Source organism: Pseudophryne corroboree, chromosome 8 (genome assembly GCF_028390025.1).
Source record: "Pseudophryne corroboree isolate aPseCor3 chromosome 8, aPseCor3.hap2, whole genome shotgun sequence".
Lineage (NCBI taxonomy): Eukaryota > Metazoa > Chordata > Amphibia > Anura > Myobatrachidae > Pseudophryne > Pseudophryne corroboree.
In genome coordinates, this window is record NC_086451.1 from 486,368,009 (window position 1) to 486,382,662 (window position 14,654).

The 14,654-nt window shown below is 47.0% G+C and overlaps 1 protein-coding gene across 2 annotated transcripts in view; it reads right to left on the reverse strand.

The window, feature by feature from the left end:
- The window catches only part of ARHGAP35 (Rho GTPase activating protein 35), a 74,473-nt gene that overhangs the window by 12,357 nt on the left and 47,462 nt on the right, over positions 1-14,654 (reverse strand). The window contains exons 3-5 of one of the 2 annotated variants that reach the window (XM_063938419.1): positions 4,967-5,111; positions 4,142-4,219; positions 3,938-4,069 (exon numbers count right to left, since the gene is read on the reverse strand). In XM_063938419.1, the coding sequence (XP_063794489.1) occupies positions 3,938-4,069; positions 4,142-4,219; positions 4,967-5,111 (355 nt within the window). Of the gene's footprint in view, positions 1-3,937; positions 4,070-4,141; positions 4,220-4,960; positions 5,112-14,654 lie in introns of both variants that reach the window. The other variant, XM_063938418.1, reaches the window with a different exon arrangement.

The following is a 14,654-nucleotide window of genomic DNA, read 5'->3' on the forward strand; positions in this document are numbered from 1 at the left end:
TGTAACTCCGCTCACTGCCTTCCCCCATAGGGGGTCTCATCACATATGTAACTCCGCTGCCTTCCCCCATAGGGGGTCTCATCACATATGTAACTCCGCTCACTGCCTTCCCCCATAGGGGGTCTCATCACATATGTAACTCCGCTGCCTTCCCCCATAGGGGGTCTCATCATATATGTAACTCCTCTCACTGCCTTCCCCCATAGGGGGTCTCATCACATATGTAACTCCGCTCACTGCCTTCCCCCATAGGGGGTCTCATCACATATGTAACTCCGCTCACTGCCTTCCCCCATAGGGGGTCTCATCACATATGTAACTCCGCTGCCTTCCCCCATAGGGGGTCTCATCACATATGTAACTCCGCTCACTGCCTTCCCCCATAGGGGGTCTCATCACATATGTAACTCCGCTGTCTTCCACCATAGGGGGTCTCATCACATATGTAACTCCGCTCACTGCCTTCACCCATAGGAGGTCTCATCACATATGTAACTCCGCTGCCTTCCCCCATAGGAGGTCTCATCACATATGTAACTCCGCTCACTGCCTTCCCCCATAGGGGGTCTCATCACATATGTAACTCCGCTGCCTTCCCCCATAGGGGGTCTCATCACATATGTAACTCCGCTCACTGCCTTCCCCCATAGGGGGTCTCATCACATATGTAACTCCGCTGTCTTCCACCATAGGGGGTCTCATCACATATGTAACTCCGCTCACTGCCTTCCCCCATAGGGGGTCTCATCACATATGTAACTCCGCTGTCTTCCCCCATAGGGGGTCTCATCACATATGTAACTCCGCTCACTGCCTTCCCCCATAGGGGGTCTCATCACATATGTAACTCCGCTCACTGCCTTCCCCCATAGGGGGTCTCATCACATATGTAACTCCGCTCACTGCCTTCCCCCATAGGGGGTCTCATCATATGTAACTCCACTGTCTTCCCCCATAGGGGGTCTCATCATATGTAACTCCACTGCCTTTCCCCCATAGGGGGTCTCATCACATATGTAACTCCGCTCACTGCCTTCCCCCATAGGGGGTCTCATCATATGTAACTCCGCTCACTGCCTTCCCCCATAGGGGGTCTCATCACATATGTAACTCCGCTCATTGCCTTCCCCCTAGGGGGTCTCATCACATATGTAACTCCGCTCACTGCCTTCCCCCATAGGGGGTCTCATCACATATGTAACTCCTCTCACTGCCTTCCCCCATAGGGGGTCTCATCACATATGTAACTCCGCTGTCTTCCCCCATAGGGGGTCTCATCACATATGTAACTCCGCTCACTGCCTTCCCCCATAGGGGGTCTCATCACATATGTAACTCCGCTGTCTTCCCGCATAGGGGGTCTCATCACATATGTAACTCCGCTCATTGCCTTCCCCCTAGGGGGTCTCATCACATATGTAACTCCGCTCACTGCCTTCCCCCATAGGGGGTCTCGTCACATATGTAACTCCGCTGTCTTCACCCATAGGGGGTCTCATCATATGTAACTCCACTGCCTTTCCCCCATAGGGGGTCTCATCACATATGTAACTCCGCTCACTGCCTTCCCCCATAGGGGGTCTCATCATATGTAACTCCGCTCACTGCCTTCCCCCATAGGGGGTCTCATCACATATGTAACTCCGCTCATTGCCTTCCCCCTAGGGGGTCTCATCACATATGTAACTCCGCTCACTGCCTTCCCCCATAGGGGGTCTCATCACATATGTAACTCCGCTGTCTTCCCCCATAGGGGGTCTCATCACATATGTAACTCCGCTCACTGCCTTCCCCCATAGGGGGTCTCATCACATATGTAACTCCGCTCACTGCCTTCCCCCATAGGGGGTCTCATCACATATGTAACTCTGCTGTCTTCCCCCATAGGGGGTCTCATCATATGTAACTCCACTGTCTTCCCCCATAGGGGGTCTCATCATATGTAACTCCACTGTCTTCCCCCATAGGGGGTCTCATCATATGTAACTCCACTGTCTTCCCCCATAGGGGGTCTCATCATATATGTAACTCCGCTGCCTTCCCCCATAGGGGGTCTCATCATATGTAACTCCACTGTCTTCCCCCATAGGGGGTCTCATCATATGTAACTCCACTGTCTTCCCCCATAGGGGGTCTCATCATATGTAACTCCACTGCCTTCCCCCCATAGGGGGTCTCATCACATATGTAACTCCTCTCACTGCCTTCCCCCATAGGGGGTCTCATCACATATGTAACTCCGCTGTCTTCCCCCATAGGGGGTCTCATCACATATGTAACTCTGCTGTCTTCCCCCATAGGGGGTCTCATCACATATGTAACTCCGCTCACTGCCTTTCCCCATAGGGGGTCTCATCATATGTAACTCCGCTGCCTTCCCCCATAGGGGGTCTCATCACATATGTAACTCCGCTGCCTTCCCCCATAGGGGGTCTCATCATATGTAACTCCACTGCCTTCCCCCATAGGGGGTCTCATCACATGTGTAACTCCGCTCACTGCCTTCCCCCATAGGGGGTCTCATCACATATGCAACTCCACTCACTGCCTTCCCCCATAGGAGGTCTCATCACATATGTAACTCCGCTCACTGCCTTCCCCCATAGGGGGTCTCATCACATATGTAACTCCGCTCACTGCCTTCCCCCATAGGGGGTCTCATCACATATGTAACTCCGCTGCCTTCCCCCATAGGGGGTCTCATCACATATGTAACTCCGCTGTCTTCCACCATAGGGGGTCTCATCACATATGTAACTCCGCTCACTGCCTTCCCCCATAGGGGGTCTCATCACATATGTAACTCCGCTCACTGCCTTCCCCCATAGGGGGTCTCATCACATATGTAACTCTGCTGTCTTCCCCCATAGGGGGTCTCATCATATGTAACTCCACTGTCTTCCCCCATAGGGGGTCTCATCATATGTAACTCCACTGTCTTCCCCCATAGGGGGTCTCATCATATATGTAACTCCGCTGCCTTCCCCCATAGGGGGTCTCATCATATATGTAACTCCGCTGCCTTCCCCCATAGGGGGTCTCATCATATGTAACTCCACTGTCTTCCCCCATAGGGGGTCTCATCATATGTAACTCCACTGTCTTCCCCCATAGGGGGTCTCATCATATGTAACTCCACTGCCTTCCCCCCATAGGGGGTCTCATCACATATGTAACTCCGCTCACTGCCTTCCCCCATAGGGGGTCTCATCACATATGTAACTCCGCTGTCTTCCCCCATAGGAGGTCTCATCACATATGTAACTCCGCTCACTGCCTTCCCCCATAGGGGGTCTCATCATATGTAACTCCGCTCACTGCCTTCCCCCATAGGGGGTCTCATCACATATGCAACTCCGCTCACTGCCTTCCCCCATAGGGGGTCTCATCACATATGTAACTCCGCTGTCTTCCCCCATAGGGGGTCTCATCACATATGTAACTCCGCTCACTGCCTTCCCCCATAGGGGGTCTCATCATATATGTAACTTCGCTCACTGCCTTCCCCCAGAGGGGGTCTCATCACATATGTAACTCCTCTCACTGCCTTCCCCCATAGGGGGTCTCATCACATATGTAACTCCGCTCACTGCCTTCCCCCATAGGGGGTCTCATCATATATGTAACTTCGCTCACTGCCTTCCCCCAGAGGGGGTCTCATCATATATGTAACTCCGCTCACTGCCTGTAATGTTTTACCATCATGTGTACAGGTCTAAGGTCGACACGTTTACAGTGCTGTAAAACACATTGCTACCATGTTGGCATGCTGGATTCGATATGCCGCCATCCTGTCTGTAAGCTACACTCATCCTGCTGAAACTAAACGTATATGTCGGACAGCTCACAGCTACAGTACAATCTGTGGTGATTGCAGGCCTGTATTCACAGCGCAGTGCTATGGACTAGGGCAGCGCTACTCTGCAGAATATCTTACTGTATGCGTCCACCAGCTCAGACTGCACGGCGTAGGGCACCAGGGGGTCGGGCAGCTCTGCAAAGAAACTCTTCAAGGCTCCAGCAACCGTGTTCACGGTGAAATCCTTCTCTGCCAGGTCCAGGTTATGATCTGCGGGAGAATGACCGGTCATGCACAGCCCGGAAGAGATGATACTAGAAGATCGCTGTATATCACGCTCACCTTGATCAAACTGTCTCTGCAGAGAATCCATTTCTGACTTGTTGCCGCTGACGCGATAGATGCCCTCAGTGGTCATCCCTGCGGGAGAGGAGAGACTTAGAGCGCAGCACTCACGACGCGCGGCCTGCCCAACATAACGCCCCAACCCTCCCCCCGCTCAGCGCTGTTATTCGTGGTGCCCCAGAATGGCCCAGCTATGGTACACTTCTCCATCCTCCTGAGCTGTCATATGTCGTACTGCCCATGTGACTGTCACAGCCCCATGTTTCCCCCAGTGGATAGCTGTGGATAAGTGTCCGCGGCAGTGCAGGGAGGTGATCGTGCCAGCGTCTATACCCCAGTGTAATGGATGTCTCCCAGTGTCCCCCTAGTGGATGTACGAGAAACTATATATATATATTTATTAACTAATTAACCCAATATAACTACGTAAAATATGACTACTACAATATATTCCCAACAGGGAGCCCCACTTATATAACTATGTAGAGTGTCTGGTCACTGGGGTATAACCCCACCAGCAGCCAGAGGGTCAGAGAACTTACACACGTGCTCCTGCTACGGTTCCAGCCTTCCTTCTAGCTTATTATTATGACACCCCATTATCCAGCCACTTTCACTAACTCACTTACTAAAGGGAACGCCCCTAAGGTGCCACGCGCTTGGAGCTGAACACGCGCTTCGTACGTGGCATACGGATCATGTAATGTGGGGATCCCTGACGCTCTGTCGCAGGACGCGCACTGTGCCCCACGCTATAAGTGAGGAACCTGCTGTCAGGCGCCCCACGCATGCAGAAGAAAGGAAGTACGCACACACCCTCACCCGTGGCCTCAATGTACTCCACGCACTTCTCGATGAACACGGGGATGGGCCTCTCAGTGCTCACAACGGTGGCTAGCGGCATCCCGAAGTAGTTGCTCTCCCACGTCTGCTTGGTCAGAGAAGGACGAGGCTTGGCTACCCGTTTCTAGGTGGCAGAAAGGAGAGAGACGTGAGCTACAGTAAAGGTGCCACAATATGATCCACAATCATCACGTGACCATATTACAGTAATATAAAGATAAAACGTATGGGGAAGGCTTGTGATGTTCTGACGCATACCACCTGATCGGTAACAGTGGAGGCAGGGTGACGGAAGCAGCCGGGTGAATCCTGCAGTGTATAGAGATGTACTGTCTGCTTACGTTCCACCAAACTAAGATGACTGGACGATGCCTCACAGTACGGATACACAACGGCCTAATTCACACCTGATCGGTGCTGTGCGTTTAGGGGGCGTGGTATGGACGACGCAGGCGTGCCCGACCCATGTGGGGGGTGGGCCGGGAGGCTGCGTGATGTCACACGCAGCCGCTGCAACCCTCACAGCGACGAGTAGCTCCCTGCCAGTGCGCAGGAGGTGCGCTGGCCGGGAGCTACTACTAAAGTACAAAAGCATCGCCGCTGTGCCATGCTTTTGTACTTGTGCGGCGGGGCGGGTAGGGCCTGACATGTGGGGCGGACTAGTCCTGTGCTGGGCGTCCCCCCCGCATGTCTGTGTGCTAAATGTAGCACATATATACGATCAGGTCTGAATTAGGCCCATAATACGGAAGCAGCCCAGAACATGAGGCAGAGAAGTGGAGTATTCTGCAATGGGAGAGTCAGTCCCCTGATCTCACCGAGCGAGCAGCAGTTCCCTGGCTGAACACACAAGTGAGGACACCTGCAGTAACGGCCTGGCAGAGCACCACACAGGAGAGGATAGAAACATAGAATGTGACGGCAGATAACAACCACTTGGCCCATCTAGTCTGCCCCTTTTTTTTGTCCTTTAGGGAATCTCAACCCTGTTTGAACCTTAATTCTGTGTAAGGATATTCATATGCCTATCCCAAGCATGTTTAAATTGCTCTACAGTCTTAGCCTCTACCACCTCTGATGGGAGGCTATTCCACTTGTCCACTACCCTTTCTGTGAAGTAATTTTTCCTTAAATTTCCCCTGAACCTCCCCCCCTCCAGTCTCAGTGCAGGTCCTCGAGTTCTAATACAACCCCCCTGGAGGGAGAATAGATAGCCTAACGCGCCACCGTGCCCGCAGCGTGGCGCGCTGTCGGTATACCGACGGTCGAGATTCCAGCGCCGGTATGCCGGTCGCTGGGAGCCCGGCCGCTGGCATACCATACTACACCCTTTCCGGATAAGTTGTGTGATGTAGGCCATGCATCATTTTAGTTGCCCTTCTTTGTACAGTCTCTAATGTATTTATATCCTTCTGGAGATAGGGTCTCCAGAACTGGACACAGTATTCCAGATGGGGCCGTACCAATGACCTATACAGTGGTATTATTACTTCTCTTTTCCTGCTACTGATTCCTCTCCCAAGCATCTGACTTGTCTTCCTCATTGCTTTGTTGCATTGCTTTCCTGCCTTTAGGTCACCTGAGATAGTGACTCCTAGATCCCTTTCCTCCTCAGTAGTTTCCAGTATAGTGCCATTAATACTGTATTTACCCTTTATGTCACCTGAGATAGTGACTCCTAGATCCCTTTCCTCCTCAGTAGTTCCCCAGTATAGTGCCATTAATACTATATTTACCCTTTATGTCACCTGAGATAGTGACTCCTATATCCCTTTCCTCCTCAGTAGTTTCCATTATAGTGCCATTAATACTATATTTAGCCTTTATGTCACCTGAAATAGTGACTCCTAGATCCCTTTCCTCCTCAGTAGTTTCCAGTATAGTGCCATTAATACTATATTTATCCTTTATGTCACCTGAAATAGTGACTCCTAGATCCCTTTCTTCCTCAGTAGTTCCCAGTATAGTGCCATTAATACTATATTTATCTTTTATATCACCCGTAATAGTGACTCCTAGATCCCTTTCCTCCTCAGTAGTTCCCAGTATAGTGCCATTAATACTATATTTATCCTTTATGTCACCTGAGATAGTGACTCCTAGATCCCTTTCCTCCTCAGTAGTTTCCAGTATAGTGCCATTAATACTATATTTAGCCTTTATGTCACCTGAGATAGTGACTCCTAGATCCCTTTCCTCCTCAGTAGTTTCCAGTATAGTGCCATTAATACTATATTTATCCTTTATGTCACCTGAAATAGTGACTCCTAGATCCCTTTCCTCCTCAGTAGTTTCCAGTATAGTGCCATTAATACTATATTTATCCTTTATATCACCCGTAATAGTGACTCCTAGATCCCTTTCCTCCTCAGTAGTTCCAGTATAGTGCCATTAATACTATATTTATCTTTTATATCACCCGTAATAGTGACTCCTGGATCCCTTTCCTCCTCAGTAGTTTCCAGTATAGTGCCATTAATACTATATTTATCCTTTATGTCACCTGAAACAGTGACTCCTAGATCCCTTTCCTCCTCAGTAGTTTCCAGTATAGTGCCATTAATACTATATTTATCCTTTAGGTCACCTGAAACAGTGACTCCTAGATCCCTTTCCTCCTCAGTAGTTTCCAGTATAGTGCCATTAATACTATATTTATCCTTTATGTCACCTGAAATAGTGACTCCTAGATCTCTTTCCTCCTCAGTAGTTTCCAGTATAGAGCCATTAATACTATATTTATCCTTTATGTCACCTGAGATAGTGACTCCTAGATCCCTTTCCTCCTCAGTAGTTTCCAGTATAGTGCCATTACTACTATATTTATCCTTTATGTCACCTGAGATAGTGACTCCTAGATCCCTTTCCTCCTCAGTAGTTCCCAGTATAGTGCCATTTATACTATATTTATCCTTTATGTCACCTGAAATAGTGACTCCTAGATCCCTTTCCTCCTCAGTAGTTTCCAGTATAGTGCCATTAATACTATATTTATCCTTTATGTCACCTGAGATAGTGACTCCTAGATCCCTTTCCTCCTCAGTAGTTTCCAGTATAGTGCCATTAATACTATATTTATCCTTTATGTCACCTGAGATAGTGACTCCTAGATCCCTTTCCTCCTCAGTAGTGTCCAGTATAGCGCCATTAATACTATATTTATCCTTTATGTCACCTGAGATAGTGACTCCTAGATCCCTTTCCTCCTCAGTAGTGTCCAGTATAGCGCCATTAATACTATATTTATCCTTTATGTCACCTGAAACAGTGACTCCTAGATCCCTTTCCTCCTCAGTAGTTTCCAGTATAGTGCCATTAATACTATATTTATCCTTTATGTCACCTGTAATAGTGACTCCTAGATCCCTTTCCTCCTCAGTAGTTCCCAGTATAGTGCCATTATACTATATTTATCCTTTATGTCACCTGAGATAGTGACTCCTAGATCCCTTTCCTCCTCAGTAGTTTCCAGTATAGTGCCATTAATACTATATTTATCCTTTATGTCACCTGAGATAGTGACTCCTAGATCCCTTTCCTCCTCAGTAGTTTCCAGTATAGTGCCATTAATACTATATTTATCCTTTATATCACCTGAAATAGTGACTCCTAGATCCCTTTCCTCATCAGTAGTTTCCAGTATAGTGCCATTAATACTATATTTATCCTTTATGTCACCTGAAATAGTGACTCCTAGATCCCTTTCCTCCTCAGTAGTTTCCAGTATAGTGCCATTAATACTATATTTATCCTTTATGTCACCTGAGATAGTGACTCCTAAATCCCTTTTCTCCTCAGTAGTTTCCATTATAGTGTCATTAATACTATATTTATCCTTTGGGTTTTTGAGACCTAAGTGCATGATTTTGCATTTTTTTAGCATTCAACTGTAGTTGCCATGTTCTTGACCATTTCTCAAGCCTACCTAGGTCATCAATCATTTGTTTTACCCCTCCCGGTGTGTCTACCCTGTTGTATATCTTTGTATCATCTGCAAAAAGGCATACCTTCCCTTCAATACCATCTGCAATGTCACCAACAAAGATATTAAAGAGAACTGGTCCAAGTACAGATCCCTGGGGTACTCCACTGGTAACATTTCCCTCCATAGATTGCACTCCATTTACTACAACTGTCTGTTTCCTATCCTGCAACCAGGTTCTTAACTGTATTTATAATCCACCCCCAGGCTTTCAAGTTTAATTAGCAGTCTGCGATGTGGGACAGTATCAGATGCCTTACTAAAGTCTAGATATGCTACATCTACAGCTCCCCCCTGATCTATTATTTTCGTCACAGTCAAAAAAGTCAATAAGATTTGTTTGGCATGATCTCCCACCAGTAAATCCATGCTGTTTTGGATCCTCTAAGTTTTTTGATTTAAGATATTCCACTACGCTTTCTTTTAATACTTTTTCCATTACTTTCCCTACTACTGATGTAAGGCTTACTGGTCTGTAGTTACTTGCTTCTTATGATGTCCATGGGTTCCAGACATCAGTCATTCCCTGCAAAGGATTCTCCACAAAGTACTAAAAGTGAACATCTGGTTTATCATTAAGTTACTGTAATTTGTCAACTTAGATTTTAGTCCCTGAGAACAGGGTACAGTGTATATAGGAATGGTGGCTATTCCTAAACGCTTCATACAATATTTTTGTTCAGTCCCTTGAAACAAAGCTGGAAGTCTGCACTGCAATTCCCTCTTCATTGTTCCAGTTCACATCCATGGTGGCATAGAGAGCCAAAAGTAGGAAAATTGTGTCAGTGTCCAAGTATATATGGGCCTAAGCGTATACCTGATGGCAACGTCTGCAAACACCAGTTACTCTGCTCTATCCCCAGCGCAGGGACTCCAGAACATCAGATGGATCAGCTATGGTGGGTTCCCCCACACAATACTGTGACAAGGGGGCAGTAGCTTAGGCAATGCTTCTGGAAGAGTCTTGCTTTCTGTACCTATGGTCTATGACCCACCCAGAGTGTACGGAGCCCTTTATCTATACGGAGAAAATGCTGTGCACATCAAATGTTACATTTTACCTAAAGGACTTTATACTCCTCATACCCATTAGAACATAATACTTTTATTCCTATCTGCAACCAACAGTAATTATGTCCCGGGATTTGCGCGTCTTATCCGAAGACATGAATTCAGTAACACTTCTCTCCTTCCCGCCATTCCTGCCCCAACCAGCCACAGCCCTGAAGGACAAATCAGAGGCCGGTGTGCGGGATTACAGGGGGAGCGGACAGGTGGTGCCAGAGAGGTGCATTCTCCAGGGGAGAGCCCGACCTCCTGGGCACACGAGAAGATGCCCCTCAGGTGATCTGCGACACCAGTCATCACAGTATTCTCAAGCTTATTAGGAAGGACAATCCTTCAGTAACGCAATGTAAATGGCTTACTGCATTCTATTTGCATTATTACGGTTGGTTATGCTTAAACCTCCCTCTATTGCTTAGTTATGTTCCATATGTTATGACTTTCATTCAGCAGAAAAACTAAATCACTCCTGCCACAGAATACAGTGTATATTCTCCAATTACCTCCAACTACAGCAAATATACAGTGTAATCCTGCGAGCAGGGCCCTCACTCCTCTATGTCTGGTATTATCCAGTCTCCTCTTATTACTGCAATATGTAACACTTATCCTCGTGTATCACACTCCTACAGTGTTTCCCTATACAGTGTAATCCTGCGAGCAGGGCCCTCGCTCCTCTATGTCTGGTATTATCCAGTCTCCTCTTATTACTGCAATATGTAACACTTATCCTCATGTATCACACTCCTACAGTGTTTCCCTATACAGTGTAATCCAGCGAGCAGGGCCCTCACTCCTCTATGTCTGTTATTATCCAGTCTCCTCTTATTACTGCAATATGTAACACTTATCCTCATGTATCACACTCCTACAGTGTTTCCCTATACAGTGTAATCCTGCGAGCAGGGCCCTCACTCCTCTATGTCTGGTATCATCCAGTCTCCTCTTATTACTGCAATATGTAACACTTATCCTTGTGTATCACACTCCTACAGTGTTTCCCTATACAGTGTAATCCTGCGAGCAGGGCCCTCACTCCTCTATGTCTGGTATCATCCAGTCTCCTCTTATTACTGCAATATGTAACACTTATCCTTGTGTATCACACTCCTACAGTGTTTCCCTATACAGTGTAATCCTGCGAGCAGGGCCCTCACTCCTCTATGTCTGGTATCATCCAGTCTCCTCTTATTACTGCAATATGTAACACTTATCCTCATGTATCACACTCCTACAGTGTTTCCCTATACAGTGTAATCCTGCGAGCAGGGCCCTCACTCCTCTATGTCTGGTATCATCCAGTCTCCTCTTATTACTGCAATATGTAACACTTATCCTCGTGTATCACACTCCTACAGTGTTTCCCTATACAGTGTAATCCTGCGAGCAGGGCCCTCGCTCCTCTATGTCTGGTATTATCCAGTCTCCTCTTATTACTGCAATATGTAACACTTATCCTCGTGTATCACACTCCTACAGTGTTTCCCTATACAGTGTAATCCTGCGAGCAGGGCCCTCGCTCCTCTATGTCTGGTATTATCCAGTCTCCTCTTATTACTGCAATATGTAACACTTATCCTTGTGTATCACACTCCTACAGTGTTTCCCTATAACAGTGTAATCCTGCGAGCAGGGCCCTCGCTCCTCTATGTCTGCTATTATCCAGTCTCCTCTTATTACTGCAATATGTAACACTTATCCTCGTGTATCACACTCCTACAGTGTTTCCCTATACAGTGTAATCCTGCGAGCAGGGCCCTCGCTCATCTATGTCTGGTATTATCCAGTCTCCTCTTATTACTGCAATATGTAACACTTATCCTTGTGTATCACACTCCTACAGTGTTTCCCTATACAGTGTAATCCTGCGAGCAGGGCCCTCGCTCCTCTATGTCTGGTATTATCCAGTCTCCTCTTATTACTGCAATATGTAACACTTATCCTCGTGTATCACACTCCTAGTGTTTCCCTATACAGTGTGATCCTGCGAGCAGGGCCCTCGCTCCTCTATGTCTGGTATTATCCAGTCTCCTCTTATTACTGCAATATGTAACACTTATCCTCGTGTATCACACTCCTACAGTGTTTCCCTATACAGTGTAATCCTGCGAGCAGGGCCCTCGCTCCTCTATGTCTGGTATTATCCAGTCTCCTCTTATTACTGCAATATGTAACACTTATCCTTGTGTATCACACTCCTACAGTGTTCCCCTATACAGTGTAATCCTGCGAGCAGGGCCCTCGCTCATCTATGTCTGGTATTATCCAGTCTCCTCTTATTACTGCAATATGTAACACTTATCCTTGTGTATCACACTCCTACAGTGTTTCCCTATACAGTGTAATCCTGCGAGCAGGGCCCTCGCTCCTCTATGTCTAGTATTATCCAGTCTCCTCTTATTACTGCAATATGTAACACTTATCCTCGTGTATCACACTCCTACAGTGTTTCCCTATACAGTGTAATCCTGCGTGCAGGGCCCTCGCTCATCTATGTCTGGTATTATCCAGTCTCCTCTTATTACTGCAATATGTAGCACTTATCCTCTTGTATCACACTCCTACAGTGTTTCCCTATACAGTGTAATCCTGCGTGCAGGGCCCTCGCTCATCTATGTCTGGTATTATCCAGTCTCCTCTTATTACTGCAATATGTAGCACTTATCCTCTTGTATCACACTCCTACAGTGTTTCCCTATACAGTGTAATCCTGCGAGCAGGGCCCTCGCTCCTCTATGTCTGGTATTATCCAGTCTCCTCTTATTACAGCAATATGTAGCACTTATCCTCGTGTATCACACTCCTACAGTGTTTCCCTATACAGTGTAATCCTGCGAGCAGGGCCCTCACTCCTCTATGTCTGGTATCATCCAGTCTCCTCTTATTACTGCAATATGTAACACTTATCCTCGTGTATCACACTCCTACAGTGTTTCCCTATACAGTGTAATCCTGCGAGCAGGGCCCTCACTCCTCTATGTCTGGTATTATCCAGTCTCCTCTTATTACTGCAATATGTAACACTTATCCTCATGTATCACACTCCTAGTGTTTCCCTATACAGTGTAATCCTGCGAGCAGGGCCCTCACTCCTCTATGTCTGGTATTATCCAGTCTCCTCTTATTACTGCAATATGTAACACTTATCCTTGTGTATCACACTCCTACAGTGTTTCCCTATACAGTGTAATCCTGCGAGCAGGGCCCTCACTCCTCTATGTCTGGTATTATCCAGTCTCCTCTTATTACTGCAATATGTAACACTTATCCTTGTGTATCACACTCCTACAGTGTTTCCCTATACAGTGTAATCCTGCGAGCAGGGCCCTCACTCCTCTATGTCTGGTATTATCCAGTGTCCTCTTATTACTGCAATATGTAACACTTATCCTCGTGTATCACACTCCTACAGTGTTTCCCTATACAGTGTAATCCTGCGAGCAGGGCCCTCACTCCTCTATGTCTGGTATTATCCAGTCTCCTCTTATTACTGCAATATGTAGCACTTATCCTCATGTATCACACTCCTACAGTGTTTCCCTATACAGTGTAATCCTGCGAGCAGGGCCCTCGCTCCTCTATGTCTGCTATTATCCAGTCTCCTCTTATTACTGCAATATGTAACACTTATCCTCGTGTATCACACTCCTACAGTGTTTCCCTATACAGTGTAATCCTGCGAGCAGGGCCCTCGCTCCTCTATATCGGTTATCCAGTCTCCTCTTATTACTGCAATATGTAACACTTATCCTCGTGTATCACACTCCTACAGTGTTTCCCTATACAGTGTAATCCTGCGAGCAGGGCCCTCACTCCTCTATGTCTGGTATTATCCAGTCTCCTCTTATTACTGCAATATGTAGCACTTATCCTCATGTATCACACTCCTACAGTGTTTCCCTATACAGTGTAATCCTGCGAGCAGGGCCCTCGCTCCTCTATGTCTGCTATTATCCAGTCTCCTCTTATTACTGCAATATGTAACACTTATCCTCGTGTATCACACTCCTACAGTGTTTCCCTATACAGTGTAATCCTGCGAGCAGGGCCCTCACTCCTCTATGTCTGGTATTATCCAGTCTCCTCTTATTACAGCAATATGTAGCACTTATCCTTGTGTATCACACTCCTACAGTGTTTCCCTATACAGTGTAATCCTGCGTGCAGGGCCCTCGCTCATCTATGTCTGGTATTATCCAGTCTCCTCTTATTACTGCAATATGTAACACTTATCCTTGTGTATCACACTCCTACAGTGTTTCCCTATACAGTGTAATCCTGCGAGCAGGGCCCTCGCTCCTCTATGTCTGGTATTATCCAGTCTCCTCTTATTACTGCAATATGTAACACTTATCCTCGTGTATCACACTCCTACAGTGTTTCCCTATACAGTGTAATCCTGCGAGCAGGGCCCTCACTCCTCTATGTCTGTTATCCAGTCTCCTCTTATTACTGCAATATGTAGCACTTATCCTCGTGTATCACACTCCTACAGTGTTTCCCTATACAGTGTAATCCTGCGAGCAGGGCCCTCGCTCATCTATGTCTGGTATCATCCAGTCTCCTCTTATTACTGCAATATGTAACACTTATCCTCGTGTATCACACTCCTAGTGTTTC